The 21999-nt window shown below is 44.9% G+C and overlaps 1 protein-coding gene across 1 annotated transcript in view; it reads left to right on the top strand.

Moving 5' to 3' along the window:
* The window catches only part of aff1 (AF4/FMR2 family, member 1), a 39569-nt gene that overhangs the window by 458 nt on the left and 17112 nt on the right, over positions 1-21999 (top strand). The window contains exons 2-3 of the mRNA XM_076284598.1: positions 7966-8086; positions 12638-13438. Of these exons, the coding sequence (XP_076140713.1) occupies positions 7966-8086; positions 12638-13438 (922 nt within the window). The remainder of the gene's footprint in view (positions 1-7965; positions 8087-12637; positions 13439-21999) is intronic.

Here is a 21999-nt window from a genome sequence, read left to right as displayed (position 1 = left end):
TCTGAAACAATGATGAAAACGACTTCTTTCGTGAAATCTAGAGATGGAATCACCTGGAACAAGGTCTCTTGTTTTACTCCCAGCTGTTTTGCACTAACCTATCCCAGCTATCGTAAACCACCAAACGTTGGCAAGTCAGAAGGCTGTGTTTGTTCGTTGTCTAACGAGCAATAGCTAGGTTAACATTACGGACATTATAGTGTTGGCCAACATAATTTTATTCCAGGCCAGTTGAAACTTGTCCAGTTAAGTTCATTTTTCAGACTAGCAAGAGGAACATATTTTTCGTGCATGGAGTAGGCTACTGTAGTTAAAATAAGTTTTTCTCCTATCATGTGAAGCTTGCTTTACATGCCTGGAGAGCTGACATACTTGGACTTATCCTTTTAATTGACATAGTTTAAGAAAAAACAGAAGACTGACAGGATATAGTTTGCCTTTTTTCAATTTTTATGTAATTTAAATGTGTTCAAAAACTTAGTTATTCAAACATATGTGTGCACGCGCCATAATCTATTGATGCTGATTTTTTTATCACCTTAAATGGAAATTATGGGATACAATAGTTAGCTATTCAGTTGGTTGCTAGCTAAAAAAAAAACCCCACACACATCCATTTCTAGTGTCAACAGCTAATGTTCTACAGCTTGCCAGTATTACGGTATCAGATATTCAAATGTAGGCCTACTTTCATTATGTGTCTTCTATGTTAGGCCTAATTGTAGTATTCGTTCGATTAACTTACCTGAAATTTGGAACCATTTTGCATTTGGAAACAAGCCAACAATGTGTGGACCACCTTGGAAGGCCCTACAACAGTCACGTTATAATGTAAGATAAGTCAATTGCCAGTGCATAGGTGCTTCACATGGCGTTGTCTTTCATGGGTTGACCTTATGGCATTAATAGCAGCCAGTGTGTCATGACCAGGTATCCAACTGGTAAACAACTAAACACAACTATTTCAAAATATATCGAGGTCTGTATTGAACGAACAGTGGGCCTTGACTGAGGGACACTTGGGTGCTGGAAATGGCCTAAGCAGCTCAAGCTGTATGACACTATAACGTCAAATGGGATTCTTAGTAGTGAAGTAACCTACAGTATAATGTGATTAAGATTTTGTGATTTTTCAAACAATGCTTGCGATCAACGCATTACAGATATGATCTGTCATAAAGGCTTTAGCTTTTAATAGCCTAATAATGGGTTTCATTTTTTAAAATTGTGATTGGTGCATAGCCTATGCAGCATAGTTTAATGATCAGGGCTTGCAACATGCAATTTCATAAAGAACTTAAACTACATTATGTGGCTTTAGTTACTCTATCAACTGTGTTCAGGCCTGCTTGTAGATAGCCAATGTCATATTTGCTTTTTACAGTAGACATGGAAGTGAAACAACTAGGCCTAAAAGGTGAATTTGGCTCCTTTACATTTCATTACAAATATAAACATAGCTTGTTTGAAACTATATGGGGAGCCATTTCACTGCCTATTTTGAGTAAGATGTTTGGTGTTTATGGTCATGCCTTTGCTCAAATTGGCTCTATTTAAGTCTTTTTTTCTCTGTTCGGTAGGAGTTTGAGCACATTTAAGTAAAAGTGTGCTTGGAGAGAATTTGTTTCCCAGAAGTGTCATTTTATATGACAGTTTTGAGCAGCGCTCAATAGTATTTAGTAGCATTTAATTCTACTTTTCCGCCTGCAGTTCCTGTTACATGCCTAATTATTTTTCAAGACAGGTAAAAGAGTGAAATTCAGAAATTTCCCTGGCTGATAATTACGACATGCTTTTTGAGATGAATAGTCCTGTCTCGGTTTAAATGGCCACAGCAACAAAGAGGATTGATAAGGTGGTACTTTCACGTAGCAGTGCTTCCATGCTTCCTTGTCATCTGACGCTCAGAGTGTAGAAATATAAAGTATCCCCATGAGTTTGGTCTTTACCGTGAGCTTAAACGAGAGAGAACGATTGAGGTCAGCAGGTGAGGGTGCTCCACAGGGCACTTAGCTAAGAGAATGAGCTGCCTGCTTTATCTAGGCCACTTTTCAGCTCTAAGGTGACCTGTTCTTTCAGTATATGATATTGCATTCACATTTCCTTCCCTTATTCTCTCTGGCGCACACACAGAAAGATTCATTTACTCACACAGGATTCATACACAATCAACTCTCTAAAATGGTCTCCCCCCCTCTCTTTATGAAATGCCCCCAAGCTGTGTGGACACACAGACACACACACACACACACACACACACACACACTGTTTTTGTGTATGGCTTCACTCACTCTAGTAGTATGTTTGCTCAGTCAGAAAGAATACTCATGACGATAGTTCTGCCACTACCACATAACAGATTGATTTCGCCTTCTCTCGACCTGTGAAAGCCTGAGGTTTATTGAAATGTACTTTTGTCTGTCAATGGGAGCCTTGACACCTGGGACATTTCTAGCTTTTGCTGTGTATTTCACCATCTTTCAGCGAAATGTGTCAATAACTGAAACATTTCAATGGAAACGAGCATAGCCAAGGGCACTGGTGTGCATTAGGTGTTCTCTGCTTTCAGTTGAATTGAGAATGTTTCAACACACCCTTACTATGAATGTATTCTCAGCAAGGTACAATCAATACCTTTAGTTGATGTTTGTTTTTCACTGGTGGAATGGGTTGTCAGGTTCTTGGTTAATCCTATTGTCACATAAAATCCTATATTTTCTGACTAGACACAGGTAAACCTGTGAAAGTGCCATGTCTGTGTTTTGCGATGTTGTGCCGGCACACCTCCTTACCAACACCTGCTGCAGCTTTCACCCTTGCTGGCAGATTGCACAGCCCTCAGTCAATAAGGGCTGCAACTAATGATTTTTTTAAATATAAAAAACGTTCCCCAAAGTTTAAGAATAGGCCTATGTCCTCAAATGCCTTGTTTTGGCCACACATCAAATATATTTAGTTTACTGTCATTAAGGAGTAAATAAAACAGGAAATATTTAAGTTTAAGGAGGAATAATCTTTAAGTTGCTCCAGACCAAAGCTGTGTAATTTATTTGTCACCATTTTAGAAAACATGGGTAAAGAAATGTTACTTTATACTCCGTTAGATTGTTATTTTAAAGCCACCATTTTGGCTTTTGGACACGCACACCCCTTTAAAAAACCTGCTCAGTGTTTCCCATACATTGACTTATTTGTCGCGGCCCACCACAATATCAACATTGACCACCACACAATGATTTTCCAGGGTGTACTAAATTGTGCTTAAATCTGGTTAGCATCATAACCACGCTGTGCTAATTTGTTAAAAACTGTTGTATTCAAGTTAATTCTGCAAACCAACCACCACAAATGGAATTCAGTTCTGTGGGAAACCCTGCTGCCTGTGTGGATATGCACGTGAATGTGAAAAACACACCTGCCAACACTCCCAATTTTCTCCTGAGTTTCTCCTGTATGCCACCAAGGCCAACTCCCTGCACCCTCATGTTCTGTTGTTTGTCCCAAAAACGTGCATAATTTGCACAGTTGCCCCAAGCTAATTTTCTTATGGATGACAGATCCATAACTTTTATGTGTTTCTCTGTCGCCCAAGTTACTACATTCATAAATACACTGACAATTTCAAACTGGAAACCAACAACCCGATAAAAGCTGAAGGGGAAAAAAAACTCCTGTGTTTCATAACCTAAATGTTTGTAGGTGTGGGTGTGTTGGCTTCTGTGTGGGTGTGTTGGCTTCTGTCTGTAAGTGGATTCTCCTGAGTGATGTGTGGTGGTGTGTGACTGACAAGCTGCCCTTTGACCTCATTGCAAAAGGGGCACAGAGTGGTGGAGGGGGCTGGACTGCTACGTCAGCTCCCTCTGAACACAAATCAGGGGGGAGGGGTGGGGAGGAGTGTGGGGCATCTAAACTCTCCATCTCCAGCACTATTGGGGGCTCCTGACACACTTCTGCTGTAGGAAAGGATGAGTTTGTTTCTGTGTTTTATGTGTCCTTAAACTCACCCACACATTGGAGACATTTTGTAAAATGAATGTTGGTTGGACTGTGTGCAGTGATTCTGTGTGCAGTAGCCTTTGTGCCATACCTGGCCTTTCTTGGCAGATGTTTTTATATGCCCTTTGTGTGTTATGTAAGACTGACCAAAATGGAGGTGACCCTTTTTCCCAACCTCGTGTCAATTATCAACCAGACACAAAACTTTAAAAAAAAATGTCTGGCCTGTCTGGTGCAAATGTGTGCATTTTCTTTGCAATCCATACCGAGGGAAGGATGTTTGTTGTGGTGGAGTTGAGCAGAATGAGGTGTGGATCTCTGCAGAGGGCTGCTCCAGCGGGTGAGCGGAGCTGCTTTGTGGACTAGGAGCCGGGGGGGGGGGGGGGGTGGTGAGTGCCTGCCTGCCTGCCTGCCTGCCTGCCGAGCAGATTGACCCTCGCTGCTTATTCTCTGGCAGTGACTAATGACAGTCTGGGACAACGCAGTTTGTCAGCACATTCTGCATATTGTGGACTGGGTTGAGCCAGACCCAAACATCACTCCTGCTGCTGCTGCTGCTGCTACTGCCTCTTCACAAAAAAAAGTCTGCTGCAGGCACTTGTGCAACTGGAGAGACTTGCATTTGGCTTAACTGCAGTCAGTCCTGAGCATTTTACAGTCCAACTAGGAACACTTTTTTTTGGAGACTTTGGGACTATGTGAAACTTACTATTCGAGCTAACTTTTACTATTACTATTTGCTTGCTTAGGGTGTTACTTAAATATATGTCCTTTCCCATCCTCCATGGGCATGTAAACACACAAGCCACCAGCCTTTTTATAGAAGCATACGATGCATTGTCCCTCTGAATGTGGTGTAGGAAGTGCTTTCTCCAGTGACAAATTAAATGGCTGACATTGTTTACACTACTCACAAAAAGTTAGGGATATCTGGGTTTTGGGTGAAATGTAATGTTTCAGTACAGAAAATACTGAAACATTGAACTGTTGGAAATGCCCATTTAAAAGTTTAGATAAGGTCACATTAAGTTCACCTGTAAAGTTTATAGTGGATTTTAGGTTCATCCTGAATGTTCACCCGAAAGCCTAATATCCCTGACTTTTGAGAATAGTGTATAAGGGCACTGTTTGGGAATGTTGTGAAACAGGAAAAATGACAGCCCGAAAACAACAACCAACATAAATGAAAACATTTGAATTGGCCACATGTGATATCAACAACCAAGCTCATTCAGTTGTAAACCACGCATTCTATTCTCCAGGCACACTTTCAGTGGGAAAGGGGAAGCCAGTACTGTTGAGAAAGTTCCCGCTCTGTCAGGGGCCGGCAGTCTCTCTCTACATGTGTGAGTAATGGCTGCACATTGTCTGTTATCTAGGCCACCTCACTTGTTGCTATGGAAGCATCAGGGCCAGGCAGGGTTGTAGAGGTTTGGGGAGGGGGTGGCGACTGAGTGTTTTCTCTCTCCCTTTCCCCCCACCTCATAACATTTTAGTGGCTTGGATGTCGAGGATGTTGACAACATGTTTTTGCTACACTTTTGAAATGTTCAAAACAATGTTTTTCATTTTCACCGCCGCTGGTAACTGTGCCAGTACACAGTTATCAGGAAAAACAAGCTCTCATGAAAGAGAACTTAACTTGTAGCCCACATGCTCATTGACATTACTGAGCTCTCATAATTTTTTTTTTGTATTTCTGCATGAGATGGAGACATCCATTGTGTGCAAAGCTCATGTAGTGGCATCCTGGTACCCTGTGTAATACCTTGGACAACTCTGCTGTCCTCCTCTGTCCCGTACCGCATACACAGGCTCTTGCTTCACCACCTCTACAATTTCCAGCTCCTTCTAATCCTACGAGGATGGTTCCTACTTACATCAATTCTCTGTTTCTCAGTTTCTGTCATCTCCCGAGAAACTGAGACTTCCTGCCTGTCTATAGCATGAGGTGGGAAATGGGCAGGTATCACTTTCCCTTACTTCAGAGTGCCTGAGTGGCCATCCCAGCTGCATCCCTGTGAGGGCTTTGTTTTCGGAGATTTCTGTAATGGTTTGCCTCCCAACAGGAGTGTTGGGTTTGTGTGGCTTGGCTGTGGTTTGTACACGTGACTGAGGCTTGAAAGTGGTTTGTCTACCAGCTAACATGTCAGACAGCGCAAATGCGGTGCCTTCAAATAGTCAAATAAAAATTGTCACCATACACCGCTTTTGCTGGCTTCAACAGTGTGGTGAACTGCAGATAGCTACACTTGCAGAATAATGCCGGTGCCCCTTTCTGTCAGGAGGTGCACATGATTGTTTTTTTTCCCCCTTTTTGATTGTGTCAATTGTAAAAGGGTGTGTGGTGCAGCCCCTTTGTAAACAAGTCTTTTTTTCAGTCCTTTTGTCTTCCTCAGGTGATGTCGGGAGGATTTGGGGGAGATGTTTGGGGTTTCAGTAGGGGTGGATGGGGAGTGTGGGGGTGGTTGGGGCAGATGTTGCGAGTGCAGCAGAAGCCCCTCAGGGCACTGTCAGTAATTACTTCTGTCTGAGGTGATGATTGGCACTCATTCCCCCAAGATAACAGGAGCCGTCTGACACACACACACACACACCACCACCACCACCACCACCACCACCACCACCACCTCTCTAACACACACTTACACACACACATCTCTAATGCCTCCGGGCGTCTCTTGAAGCATAGGTCAGTGTGGATTCAGAAACTGATGAGTCTTTACTGAGCCAGCGTTAAAGCTGTGTCTTTTCTCCAGTAACCAGGCAGTGGTTGGATCCCCAGCCTAACATGGGTCTTAATTAGATGTGCCTGCCTGAGCCATCCCCACAGGAATCTGGGCTCTGTCAGCCAGTTGCTCGCTGATGGGGACTGTTCGCTAGCTGCGGCAATCCTGAAGTTCATAACATGCTGGGGATTAAATCACCAACCCCAGGATTCATTAGACTTGAAGCTAATTGCATCAGTGCAGTTTTGGCTGATCTGATAATTGGCCCTGTCTTCACCTATCTATTTTTGCATTTTAATTTTGCCTGCTTATGGGCTGTCTCCTGACATATTGTCATTCGCTGATGGCTTGTTGCCTTACTGTATTGTCTGTCTAGAGCTTTTCACTCAAGGACCTTGTGTGCTTGGAGATGAACAGTTTATGATCTCAAGGAAGTCGATTGTAAACGGTACAAGGACCAAGTTGACTTAACATGGCAGAACATAATATCTAACCTTTAGGTGTGGGAAGCATTGTAACAGTAGGTTATATGTGATGTAGGTTAATGTGACCCAAAATGCAAATGTACTCACCAAGGGGAAATGCTCTTGTACAGTAATTTCCTGTTTATTAGCCACGTTGTGTATAAACCGCAGGACAGTGTTTTATGCAAGTTAAAAAAACAAAGCCAAATCAATACCATATTAACTACCCCCGTGTATTAACCTCATAGCTGACAAAATTTTGCAAAATCAATGTATAAACCTCGGCTAATAGTTGGGAAATTACGGTAGTGCATAGGTGAAACATTTGGAATCTGTTGAAGATGTACCATATTTGTTATGTGAAAGCCATGGCTATATGGATACATGTCTTAATATTAAAGGTTGTATCAGCGATAGCGGGGATACGTCACTCACTTCTGTTGATGTTCAAACAAAACAGAGAGCTAGCACGCTACTCACTCCCTCTCCCTCCCGTGCAATTAAAACTCTCCTAAACGCGCATCTCGTCGGTTATTGGTTGAAACACTTTATTTTGCTTTTGAGGGGTTGCCAACCCTTGTTGGTAGCAATTGTTTTTGTGTACAGATCTTGGAGCCTAGGCTGCCTACAGAGATGCGTTTTTTTGACGGCCTGCTTATGGGGCAGGCAGCTAGCGGATCGTTAGGAAAGATTAGATGAATGTGATCATTTATGTTTGGGCCTTTTTTGGCCCTGAAATCGCTGATACAACCTTTAATGCTTTCTCTTGGCCACAGTTTGCACATGGAGGAGAGGAACCTGCTGCGGCAGCGCGAGTGGGAGCGCAGGAACCAGGAGGCCCAGCAGCAGCAGGAGCAGTACCAAGAGAACGCACCCCTCTTCGGGGAGCCCTATAAGGTGAGATGGGAGGAGTGGTGGACCTTCCCCCGAGGCCCTCGGTGTCTCCTAGCTGTGGCTCAGGGCTGCTGGTAGTGATGGGGCTCATAGTTATGTCTTGGTAACCTTAATTTCCCCCAACAGTTCAACTTCCAGGTTGGCTCATCTTCACTGACTGTTGCTAAAAAGGCATGTAACTTGGATGACACAATGGATGATGGACTAAATTTCTCTGAGTCACAAAGTCATGTTGGTTTATCCTGTACAATTGTTAATATGAAGATTTTGTTGACAAAAAGTTCTGCATTTTGTACGTATTTGCTCATGCAAAATAATGATGAGTCTTGGGGACTCTTTTATATTTAATGAAAATCCAGCTCTCATTCAGTACAAGCCTAATGATGGTCTGGAATTTAAAATAACTCTACTGGGAAGCCAAGATTTCAAGATGTCAGATCAATATATTCCATAAGACAAGGTTGCATAAGTGTAGAAGCAGGTTAGGCTGGGTCTAGTTTTCACAAGCTGTACAAGTGGGCATAAATGCATGTCTCTGAACGACTGAAGGAAGCAGTGCAGTAAGATGGAGGGAGAGAGAGAAAGGGAGAGTTTGCTTTGGCTCTGCCTTGCTGGGGGGTGTACGCGCCTGTTCGTGAGCTGAGCTCTGAGTGGGGATTTAATGAGGCCTCCAGGAGCCCCCCTCTCCCAATGTCAGCTGGGGGGTGGGGGGGGGGGGGGTGGTGGTGTAGAGCGAGGCTCCCAAGGGTCTGTGGGGAGCGGGGGCTCTTAAAAAGAGGAACGTGAGCAGCCTGAACTCAGTTCCTCCCATCAGGGCCCATCAGTGGCAACATCCTGCCAGGCAGCCAGAGCAGCTAATTAGACTAGAGAGAGAGAGAGAGAGAGAGAGAGAGAGAGAGAGAGAGAGAGAGAGAGAGAGAGAGAGAGAGAGAGGGGACGGGGACGGGGACGGACATACATAGAAACTGGCAGAGCCAAGCTCACAGGCACACAGATTTATGGAAATGTAGGGAGAGATGCATGTACAAATCGGGGTTTGTGAAGGACGACCATTGGGATGGATAGATTTAGAATCAAAATACTAGGTGATGAAGGGAATGTGTGGTGTGGTTTGGAGTCTGCTGGTGACTTGCAGGATTTGTTTGGAGTTGCCATTTGTGTCAGGGGAGGGAAAGAGAGGGCTATTTATGTTCTCTGAGCTGTGAGCTCTCGTAGGAGACCAGTGTCAAAGTCTAGTGTGTGTCTAAACAGAGCCAGAGAGACAGGAGAAAGAACATAGATTTTTTTGTTTGTTCTGTCCCATATCTCCAGATTGTGTACTGCAATTTCTTAAGTCAACGCAGTCTAAAATGTCATCAGTTTTTTAGTTTTCAAACGTCGGCCTAATTTTAGTCGACAAAAGCAAGTTCAGTTGAGCAGGCCAAGCCAGGATGTCGGCCATCAAAAGAAACTACAGGAAGTGCCCCGCGTCTGTTGCCAACCAGCCAGTTAGCCTGTTTCCCCCTCTAACCCAAGCCACTTGAAGGCCATTTGCAAGCCACTCACAGGTGGCCTTTGTGCTGTTGCCTTTTAAGTCGGGGCTGGCCAGGCCAAATCCCCACCACGTCAGCTGGGCCAGAGAAGGGCGTAAGCTTTTCAGCTTGGATGTGCTCCGTAAATTGGCTGTCGATGACACAGCAGGATTAGAACGTTTAAATGGGCAGGTCTGTTATTGAGTAGCACTACATGTGTCCTGTGGTCTGTTCGGGCGGTGGGTGCAACAGGAGGACTTAAACCTGCTGTCATTTTAATTATCGACAGTTTAACGGAATGGCCACTTAATTTGTACGACAAGCACATTCAGGAAATCTAATTACGTTAACCTAAGCTCATATTTGTAGAGGGATTTTTACAGCATTCTCTGTAAAAGCTGCTGAGTAAAGATTTACTTCACAGCTTATTGCAGGAAAACAGAGACAATAAGAAAGCGATATGTGAGGAATAGCATGCAGCCAGCTAAGCATTTTAGCAAAATGAGCTCTGGCAGGATAACCAGGCTGCAAAGCAGAGGGTCTTTGAGGAGTTTATTTTGTAGAAATCACTGGCTGGGTATACACCATTGGTTATCATCCAATAAGTTGAAAAAATATTAGTCTTTAACCATTTTATAATTTTTATTTTTATTCTAGACCTGGTAAAACCTGACCTGGATAACCCCTTTAGATGAAGCATCTTGTTTTCGAGGGGGTGCTCAAGACATAAAACAAAGACAATACAGCACATGTACATTCACACTTGCTAAAGCTCTAAATTGCACCCATGGTAGAGCAACAATCAAATAAGCATTTTACTTGGTGTGTTTTGCTTTGTTTATTGTAAGAAACCAGTGATCAGCCTACATTATTTTAAGCTTTATTAGCTTGCGCCCCTGATCAATTAGATGGTATTGCACAGAACCTTTGAGTAATGACTATTTGTGCATGCCCTACTATATATAGCTGTTCCAGAGATGTGAACAAGTGAGCATAAAATTGAGAGTATGATTGGTGCTGTGCCAAAGACATGGTCCCTCCTGAAGAGCTGAGAAGGCTGTGAGAGGAAAACAGGACCGGCTGTTTGGGGTCAACCTCTCTGTGGGACTTTGTCTTCTGAGATAAGCGTAGCCAGTGATTGGCAAAGCCCTGGGGGGCTGCTGTCTCCTCTCCCTCTTTTAATGTTGCTCTAGTCCTTTTAAAGGTCACATACAGTGGCTGTCATAAACGGTGGAGCATGGTTTTGATTTACCTCTGAATGAAGACCTAGTATATGGAAGTAAGGCTGGATGTAAACTATGAAGAAAGCCCAAAGGATGTTGAAATCCCTGGAGTCACAATGTATTTTTCCATTTGTCATGCACTACATAGTTAATAATATAACATGTCATTTGTTTCACAGAGATGTAGTGGTTATGTCACAAAAAATAGATCATACTGGCAGGAAAAACCACTGTCGGTTTGGTTGCCTACCATAGCACGCAACATGGCACACACTATGAATATGCTGCCATTTCAAATTCAACTCAAATTCAAAATTTACTTGTGTTCTAAAAAATGAAATGATTTGCCACATCAACTACTGCACTTCTGTAAGAGGCTATGAAAACAGTTAATTACTTAACCAATAGGATAGGTATGAGGAGTCAAATTCACATTTACCAAAGTCTCACAGCTTGTTAGGGCCATGGCAACAATTATTTAAATTTTCAAAGTACACGAAAGCTGTAAGAAGGCTAAACGTTCACTGATTTCATGATTAAGAAATGGAATCTAACCGGAATGGTGGAAGTCGATTTGAGGTCTGGGTGACCAAGAAAACTGAGAGAACTGCTTGTAGGATTGCAAAAAAGGCAAAACCCCTGTTTCACTGCTTCACCTTCAGGAAGATTGAGCTCAGGAGTGGTGGTGCACTAGCCTGGAAAATCCAGACCCTGGTAATCTAGAAAGATTAAGGGTCTGGCCACGAACAATGTAATGGCCTAGCTCGAGGGGCGGCAACAAGCATGCATTTAAAAATCTCACTGCACGCAATTGGATAACACTACACCATGTTTACTCGGACTTTGACGCAATCGGATAACACTACGACCAAGGTGTACTGTCCAACGTTGCAGCGCTGTCTTCATCAGTTTAGCTGGTTCCCCAGAATGCAAGGGGAAAAAGTGACGTGCATCATTGCTCATTGCCAGAGAGTCTCGTAGAGACAATTCCATTGTGCTCTCGTGAGAACTCTGGATTTCCAGGGTAGTGGTGCACTGTTCTACGATGCAACCCAACTTGAACTGCATCCTCTCCACATCATTCAGCTCCAGAAACTTCTTCTTAACTTCTTTAAAAGCTTGATACATTTAGTTCTTTGGACCGTGTCAAAATAGTACTTACTTTGCTGCAATGAGCAAAAATATGTTTGGAGAAAAAAAAATATTGAGTGAAAACAATACCTTTCCAACTTTAAATGTGGGGGTGGATCGATCTTGCTTTGGGCGGAATCCCATTGGAGGAAAAGATGCAAATAAATGGCAACAATTTTTGGAGGCAAATATCACACCATCTGTAATTAAATCTGAAGATGCAAAGATGGCTTCTACAACAAAATGATATTACTGATACACGTTAAAGTATACAATAGACTAAGTTTTTGTTATAACCTTAAACCTCATTGAAAATCTGTAGATAGACTTCAAAAGAGCAATACATGCAAGACTGCCCAAGAATCTCACCGAGCCTTTTGCAAGGAAGAGTCGTCAAAAATTCCCCTTGCAAGAACTGAAATACTCATGGCTGTCTACAAGCTGTGATGCTGGCCAAAAGAGGTGTTACTAAGTACTGACAAAGCAGGGTACTCAATGTTTTATTACGTACTCTTTTGCTTTTTGTTATTTTGAATCTGTAAAAGATAAATGTAATCTTATGAAATATAATAAATGTCATATTTATTTGATGCCTTTTACAAATTATTCAGAGTAACAGAGATGTATAATCAGTATTCAACTTTTGCATTCCAGATTGTTTAAATGTTTTTGTTGTGGTTTACTTTTAGACGGACAAAGGAGATGAGCTCTCCAGTCGCATCCAACGAATGCTGGGCAATTATGAAGACATGAAAGACTTGCACAAGAACTTTGGCAGCATGCCCAAAGACCTCTCTGCCTCGGTACCCTTCGGCAGGCCTGGTCGGCCCATCCACTCGGACGTCCCCAAGCCCCCATTCCAGAACGCCCCACTCCCCTACGGAGGCAACCAAGTTGTCCCAGCCACCCAGCCGTTGAAGAAGTCTCCCGCTCCGGATCACACCTTGCTGTCTTCCGCCTACTCGCACCCCTCTCTCAGTCTCGATAAGGGGAGTCCAGAGTCCATGGATAGAAAGAGTGAGCCGTGGCCTGAAATGGCCAGCCTCCCCCCAGCCCTTTCTCCCCCGTCTGACCCTCTGTCCCCCTTACATTCCAGTGACCCCAGTGACACCGAGCAGCACGATATGGACGGTAAGGACAGCCCCGGGCCTCGGCAGCCCCTGCAGGCGTCCTCCTCTGGGCCCTCCAGTGTGGTGGACACGTCCCAAGCGGAGGCCCAGATGGAGGGCGCCCCCTTGGCCTGCGAGACGGCCCCTCTACCCTCCCAGACCTTCCCCCTGCCCCTGTCCTCCAAGCCCAGCCTCGTCATGCCCCAGAAGCCCTGGGCCTACGTCCGGCCCATGGACGGCCAGGACCAGGTCTCCAGCGAGTCCCCCGAACTCAAACCCTCGCCGGACTTTGATCGGCAGCCTTACGAGAGCTTACCGGACCTGAAGAGCATCTCTAAGCCTGGCCTCACCCAACTGAAGTTACCCCCACCAGCCCTCGAGGTAAGGTTTTTTTGGTTTTTTTTGACAGATTTTTGCTTCAAGGTATAAAATCCCTGTGCAAAGCCCTTCTTCCTCCAGGTGCTGATGGTGTGCTGTATTACATTACATTACATTTAGCAGACACTTCTTGACCAAAGTGACTTACATATGTCAGCTATATTACAAGGGATCACATTGTCCCCGGAGCAACTTGGGGTTAAGTCTACTGCACGCTAGCCCAGCTCCTTAACCACTACACCACCACCGCCCCCCTTGTATACCCCTTGAGAAGAGTAGGGCTGTCGTAAGTATAACTATTGAAAAGTAAAAAAGTAGTATATAGTAGATTTTTGCTTCAATTCGATCTTTAACATTGGAGGTAACACTATATTTGAAGCTAAACTCTCTATCCCAACCATCCATTTGATCAGTGTGGGTCTCCAGTGAAAGGCTTCTATTTTGGTGCAGGGAGTAAAGACCTGTTATCTTGGTTTGGATGTGGCCGCTGCTTGCGTGCCGTGCTGAGCGCGTGCTGAGAGCGAGCCAGGCTGCTTAGACACGGACTGCAGAATGAGTTTGAACTGGCATGCACTGGACTCTTAGACAGACTTTGAACTCCGGGGCTGGAATTAGTCTTTGGAAGAAGAGGAGGTGGGGTATTATGTAACTCGAGCCTGCTGCAGCAGTTCCAAACACAGTTTTATGGAAAGCATTTTTTGCATTCCCCTACATGTCGGTTTATGACTGATTTATGCCGATCTGAGCTTTCTTTCTGAAAACACCACCATATTTGTTGATTTTATCAACTGGTGAGTGTTCTTTACTATGGGAACATTGATAAATGAGATTATTGAATGACAAGGCAGGTAGCCGCAGCATGACACGATGTACGGCATTTCTTTTCAATCTAGTTTAGTTTTGGCACGGGGAGAGTCTAATGCTCGCTCCTGAATGGGTGAACTTGAAAGACCTCACAAATGCAGAATAGCAGCACAACACAGCCACCGCCGTCGCTCATATGCAAAGGGCGCACCCAAACATCCATTATGAAATTTGCATAGTGCAGTCTGATTCACGATTGCGTTTGTAAATATTTGCATTGTTGTGGTCGACTGGGATCTTTTCTTCTCCTCACTGAATGGTTTAGTACTTAACACTACAAACACACCTTTTAAGTGCTCGCGAGTGATCGCTTGAACACAGCCCTCTTTTAACTACATAATGAGTTGTTTCATCTTGTAATCAAGCACATCTCATAAAAGTAAAGGCCCTTGACTCTTAATTGAATGGACGGCTGAAGAAGGTGTTGGAAGATCTGATATGATTTGGGGCCATTGTGTGTCATGAGCTGGCATCCCAGCTGGCCCAGTGAGCTCATTTCCTTGCTCACTGTGACCCCTTGCACTAACCCCAGCAGCTGTGTGTGTGTGTGTGTGTGTGTGTGTGTGTGTGTGTGTGTGTGTGTGTGTGTGTGTGTGTGTGTGTGTGTGTGTGTGTGTGTGTGTGTGTGTGTGTGTGTGTGTGTGTGTGTGTGTGTGTGTGTGTGTGTGTGTGTGTGTGTGTGTGTGTGTGTGTGTGTGTGTGGTGGGCTCTGACCTTCAGCTGGGTGCGCACCACCGGGGTGAAAAGCTAACTCTGCCATTGTTCGGCCGCCGCGCACAGCAATCCCTGCCCTCCTCGGCTGCCTGCCCCGGGGCAGAAATGCCCGCTGCACCTGGGCGCGCTCTTCATTGTTGGCCGGCCGGGCACATGCACATGAGCGTGTGAGTGTGACTGTGTGTGAGCGAGTGTGTGGGTGTGTGAGAGTGTGCGCTGCATATGCTGAATAGGCAAGCTGTTTTCACCGTTGGCCCCACTAATCCAGCCCCTGCGTGGCTGTGCTATGACTCATCCCCCCACCCCCACCACCACCACACACACACACACACACACACACACACACACACACACACACCAACTCTTCCGCAACCATTCCACTACTGCATCAACCACACCCTCCACAAATACTTCCACCCTTACCCTTTCCCCCACCCAAAGAACCCCACCCTAACCTACCCCCCATAAACAACAAATCATGAAACAAGCACCTGAAATGATCTTCTCTCATCCGAAAGTATCACTCTCACAGCGCCCCACACCCCCCATCCCAAAACACACAAATATGCACTTAAATGCATTAGAAAGGTAGTGCTGATGGAGGTGAAATTGTTTGTTGAATGAAGTGATGATTCCCTAAGTGTAAATGTGTAATGTAAAACAAATGACCTGTCCTGATCTAAAAAGTTTCAAGCCCAAACGAAGCTTGCACTCTTCTCCCAGTTTCCCTGGCAAGGCATCGCTGTTCATCATGAATATGTTCCCATGTGTTCTATTCTGACTGTGAGGTAGTGTGACGTTATCTGTGTTGAGTTTGTTTGATGAAAAACACCTTCCCCTGATGCCTACGTAGGCCTAATATGTGTGTGCTTTAAGCACTCTAGTACTTTTTAGTACCGGTGGTCACATTGCTTGACTGTAAAAATAGAAACTCTGCTCCAAAGAGACGTGGGAGAGCTCTCGTCCTTTAAAATGGTGTCATATTCATCTAAAGCCGTGACTTGGATGCTCCTTCAGATTGTACCTTCTCCCTGTGAAAGTGTTACATCTTTGCCACTCTTGAGATCAGTCACAGTGGCTCACAGGCCGTCCTGTTCTTATGTCAGCAATGGCTGTTGTTAGTGAAAGGTGCCCCATGTTATGTTGGTGCACCTGAGTGCCAGATGGCATTTCTTGTTGTTTTTCTTTTCTCTCAAGGACTTTCTGCCGGGAGTGGATTTGACGGGACCTTGCTCAAATGAATGCCAGTCAGTTCCAGTTCCATTAGCTTGCCAAGCAGTCTGTTTGAATTGGCTCAGGAGAGACACCTTGCTAACACAGAGGAGTGCAGGCGCTCCGAAACAAGAGAGAAAGTGTTTCATTTACTAGATGGCTCAGTGGGTCATACCAGTGGCCTCTGGGCAGATGGCTCTGGGTGCATCACAGGCACAATCATGAGGGCGAGGCCTGCTGTCTAGGCGCTGTCTGAAGGGAAGTTGAGTGGATGTGTGTGGTAAATGGGGAATGTGGTGGTGGTGTTCTGGTCTTAGGTTCTGCAGCGCTTCCTCTGGTAGCCCATAATGGCTGGCCCTCAACTGTACATCCTCATGGCTGGGTTTCTGTCCACACCATACTGCTGTCCCGGCCAAGGACATATCAGGCTGATTATACCCTGCAGATGAAACTTTTTTTGTAATGAGTTAGTAATCTCTGTCTGTTTTGTTTCTGAGAATTAAGTTGTAAATGGTATTTTACATTTATCATGCCGATGACAAAGCTGTGTTATAGTTGACATCAACAAACCATAAAGTGTAATAGTTAACCATAAACTGTAGAAGGTTTGCTTTCTACATGTGATTCCTTATCTGATCTTTATTAGTTTAGTTAGTGAAATCCTGTAGTTAGCTATTTATTTCATCGACTGCAGACATTCAATTTAGGTTAAAGATTTGTAAAGATTTATCAATCCTCTTATGTTTAGTTTTCCAGCTTCACATCATTGATCTGTTCGCCTGTAAAATGTGAGGGGTCATCCAAATTTGTATTTTTTCACAAAGTCAACCTGTATGGTCTTTTTTCCTGTGATATGTCTGGCTTCTAAGTATATTACACAGCCACTTCAGTCGTCTGGTGACTTTTCAGCTCAAAGTTGTAAAGGTCAGGAACCTTTTGTTGTTGTTCTGATGTCACATTTCTCTTGATGTTTTTAGAAGTCTAACTTCACAACCTTGCTCTGTATTGTTGTGTCAATATGGAGTTACTATAATACGAGTTATTGCCCTATGCATTAGGGGTGTAACGGTACACAGAAGTCACGGTTCGGTTCATACCTCGGTTCGGACATCACGGTTCGGTACGAGTTCGGTACAATGGAGGGAAAAGCAAAACAAAAATGCAGAAAGCATTTTTTTTTTGTACATGTCTCAGGCTGTACCACCTAGTGTCATACAGTCTCTTCCCTGAGTTATCTGCAACAGCCTGAAGTGTGTAAGATGTAGGCTAAACAGTACAATAAGTACCCAGACTCCATCTGTAACTTGTAAACAAAATAAGACAATCAGCTATGAAACTGAAAATAAGCCTACAGCATCTCTTATTTCTGAAAGTGCAAATTACATAGAAAATGATTTTTAAAAATCCACTTAAGCAAGACCTTCAACATCTGTGTTTAGTTGTATATGGAAGGGTCTACAAGTTGCCTCAATATTTTTTTTCATTGTGTGTAAAGTAATAATCTAGTCTACTAACTGTGAAAATATCACACTATTTTGCCTTTTTAAAAAAAAACGAAATTGCTCCTTTCATTTCATAAAGACTACAACTAGAAGTCACGTGACTGCCCTTTGACGTTAACTCACCGTAGCATGGTTTGTTTATTAGCCTGGTTAGCGTTGTCACTTTATTTTACTGTCTATGCACTTAACACTACCAGCTCCTCATGTGAGAAGTTACAAGTTACCCCAACTTAAAGGTAATTACCACGCGATTTACATAGCTTTCTGTCATTACGAAATCATTTAATTTAAGCCATGGGTTTTGGCCCTATTTGTATGTGTATCCAAAGGCTGCTGATGCGCAGGCGAAGTTTTTTCCCCTCGTTTCAGTGATTGGTAGCCTACATAATCTGGGTGATGGCTTCGAATATGTGTAGCATTTTTTCCACTCACATACCCAACAACTGCTGAACAACGCCGACACACAGTTTCATCTTATCCACCACTCTTTCGCCTGTACTAACGTTACTGTAACTGAAGTTCTCAAACTTGCGATATTAAAGAGACCAGCGGATCCTCTAACTCTTGTGGGTCTAACCTTAGTGCTGCTAATGACTGACGGACTTGACCGACGACCTGACAAAAAAAACATAGGCGCCAATCAGAGCTTCAGAGCTAAGGCGAGGCTACAGATTAGCGTTAGGTGTCGCTAAAGAACTCCCGTAACTCTCGCTACTTAACAGTAATTGCGCATTACATTAATTAATGCGCACACGAGTTTTATGTATTTTTATACCGTGTATTCTCCGTGTAAATTCATGCACCGAACCGTGACGCCCGTACCGTTTCGGTTCAATACGAATACATGAACCGTTACACCCCTACTATGCATGCAATTGTTTGTTGTTCATAAATTTTTGTGAAACTAGAAACAATTGGAGGGAAAAAAATCACCTGATTATGCACATCATCCTACTATAATAAGAGTAGTTGCCCTATGCATGCAATTATTTGTTGTTCAAGAATTTTTGTGAAACTAGAAACAATTGCAGGAAAAAAAAATCATCCTACACCTAACCAGCGTTGTGTTAGAGATTGGAGAGCGAGAGTGTTGGGCTGAGGGAGGTCAGGAGGTACTATACGAGGTGTTTTTCGGAGCAGTGTCCTCCTCCATATGGAACAAAAAAAACAGCAGGCTGCAGAGCTGTGGAATTTCACAAGTGCTCTATAATATGCCTCTGCCCTGTTAGCAATTTTGATACGCCGTGGCCGTCATTGAGAGAAAGAACTGAACCCTGTAGTGTCTGTACAGAAGACAGTGTTGAGCATTATATGGTGTTGGCCCTCCTTATGGTCATCACAGTGTGGTGGTCAGCAGCGCCGTGACTTCACGTCTCGGGTCAGCCCTCACACTGCAGCCCAGTTTGTGTGTGTGTGTGTGTGTGTGTGTGTGTGTGTGTGTGGTTTTGGAGGGCCAGTGCTGCGCCCACTCAGAAAATAAGACAGAAGGCTGGCAAGGAGTCCGTTCACGCTCTGCTGCGATGGAGACGGAAATCTTTCCGAGCATCGGTCGGTCGGTGGGGTCCACCCCGAGCGAGGTGAAGCCACTGACAGTGAGCTGATGCACTTGCCTGCGCGTCCTGGGACATTTCGTGCTCCACGAGAATGCAGAAGGGTCCTGGGTTGAGATTCACTTGAAAAACACCAGACTTCCATATGTGGTTTTTTAACACAAGTGCCTGGGGTTCTTGCAGTCAATTCAAATGAACATGGAAGCCTAGGAATGCAGTTGAGCAATAGTAACATTGTCACAGTGGACGCTTTTTGAAGGGTGTGTCTGCCTGTGAGTAAGTCTGTGTGTGTGTACACTGTATGTGTGTGTGTGTGTACGTGTGTGCATGCATGTGTGTGTTGGTGTTTGTTTCTGTTTGGATTGCATCAGGCATTGGGATAGTAAGATGACTGAGATCCAGGACTGGTCCCAGCATGCACACAACTCATCGCAGGCTTTAACTGCACGATTTGTTTTGGCGTCTCGTCGCCCAACAAAAGGTCAAATGTTGCAAATCGTCTTAAAATGATTTTCCTGTGAAATAACAAACTCTTCCTCTCTATTGTTGACTTGTGTTGTGTCCCTAAAGTAGCTTCCCATTTCTTGGTAATGGCATACTGTATTTTCAGTTGACCAGTGGGCTTCAGCTGAGGTCTATGGCTGCAGGCCAAACCACTAGGCCCGTTACTCGGGCTATCTCAAGGGCCAGTCGGCCAACTGAGGCATTCTAACTCATTGAGGCATTCTAAGCACCGGTTGGCAACTCCCATGGCAGTGCCCAGCAGAGAGAGAGAAAAAAAAAAAAGTATCCACTTGACCAAAACACGCTGGCTGAGCAGGGTTCACGTTGGCCGAGCTGAGGTCTGGTGAGGGCAGAGATCGGGGACGCGTGTGGCGGTGAAGTCGGGTGAAATGGGCTTATCGCGTCTCAGGAGACCTGAGCGAATGAGTGAGTTAGTGAGTGTGTGCGTGCGTGAGGCGTGGAACTGGGAGTTCTGCCAGATTCCAGTACTACAAACCCAGGCGAGGGGGGGGGGGGGAGGAGCATGTGCTGCATATTTACTGTTGCAGCGGCTCTCGGCCTGGCTTAGTCCTTTAACCAGCTTTTAACCTCTCCCCCATGTCACGCTCACGCAGCGGACCAGTGGAATGTGCTCCGGGGCTGTCGCTTGTCCACTGCCCCAGGAATGCCTGGTTAGGAATGCAGGTTGTAGGGTTAAAAGCCCTATTGTTTTGCCTACTTCCTCAACAGAGTAACCAGCTCTTGTTGTGACATCCTTGGAAGTAGACGCAGAAGGAGGGCAGAGTCTGATACTGGGGTGTGATTGGTCAGGTTCTTGTAACACAGCCTTGTTATTCATCGTTTAGATTGGCTGGGCTCTGGGCGAGGCGGCAGGCTCGTTAGAGCCCTTTGCTGCTGTGTGGCTATGTGGTGGTGGTGGTGGTGGTTGTTGTTGCGGTTGCTGTTTAGGTGCAGGCAGCAGAGGTCCCTTCTCTGTGAGGCCTCTGACTTGTGCTTGTTCCAGGCACGCTCTGACCTTAGCTGGCTTACACACACACACACACACACACACACACACACACACACACACCACACACACACCACACACACACACACACACACGCGTACGCACACACACACACACACACACACACACACACACACACAAGCACAGGCAGTGCGCTCAGTACAATGAATGCACTTTGTCATCACCTTACGCAAGCGCTGTGAGGGCAGCCCAGAGCACCTCCCCTTATCTCAAACAAGATGGGGCCGCGGAGAAGCCGCCAGCAGCAGGCAGCTCCAGCAGAGCTAGCGGAGTTCACTGGGCTGCAGAGGGAAACACTGGGCCACAGTTCCACTTCCAGAGCGCTCCAGAGTCCAGTTTGGGTCCACGGCCGGTTTAGGTAGAATTGCCGTGAAGACAACAATCCTGTTTGGCAGGATATTCGTAACCACAAGCTACATAAAGCTAATACATAGTGCAGCTAACCAGACTCATCAGATTCAAACCTGCCCCTGGTAGTACACCCCAGCTCCCTCGTGTGTGTGTGTGTGTGTGTGTGTGTGTGTGTGTGTGTGTGTGTGTGTGTGTGTGTGGTGAGACAAATATGCCCCTAGGAAGTGAAAAAAATGTTTTATGCTTGCTTGCAATAGCTTGTGTACACGTGTGTTTGTGATCGATACTGTGCCAGTAAGGGAGCTTGAAGAGGAGGAGCTGTTCTGTGTTGTTGTTTTGACAGGGTTTGGGAGAGGAAGCTTGAGGCTTGTGTGATTGGCTTGAGTCTCGCCCAACTCCCTGTCAAGCACCCACACAAGGCCCGGCCAGTAAAGCCCATCAGGCAGGACTGCTCAGTCAGGGGTTAAAGGGTGTTTGATCATCGCAGCTGTGTTATCTAGGAGTAGATGCTATCGTCAATTCCAACACGTTGTAGAAAGATTAGTCTGTTCTTTTAAAGCTCTCTTCGAACAACTCTCCGGTTTCATCTTGTTAGTGCCTAGTGCCTAATCCTTTCTGGCTTAATCATGGAGATTTAATGGCACTGGCCGTACCCCCTCTCTCCCTCTCTCCCTCTCTCCCTCTCCCCTTCTCCAGTTCCCAATGTTGGGTAGAATGATCTCATAGCCACCAGTCTACAACATCTGTGTGCTTAAGTCATTTTGTAGGAGGCAGAATTTTCCACTCACCCACTCCTGTGTAACATACTATGTGAGACGGGGACCCGCTCCTCTCCTCCCA

The sequence above is a fragment of the Alosa pseudoharengus genome, unplaced genomic scaffold (assembly GCF_046254945.1).
Source record: "Alosa pseudoharengus isolate Yale_2024_CS ecotype anadromous, Long Island Sound unplaced genomic scaffold, YU_APseudo_1.1 YU_APseudo_1.1_scf_14, whole genome shotgun sequence".
In the NCBI taxonomy this organism is placed as follows: domain Eukaryota; kingdom Metazoa; phylum Chordata; class Actinopteri; order Clupeiformes; family Clupeidae; genus Alosa; species Alosa pseudoharengus.
The sequence above is the reverse complement of the archived record's forward strand: the minus strand, read 5'-3'. Positions and strand labels throughout refer to the sequence as shown.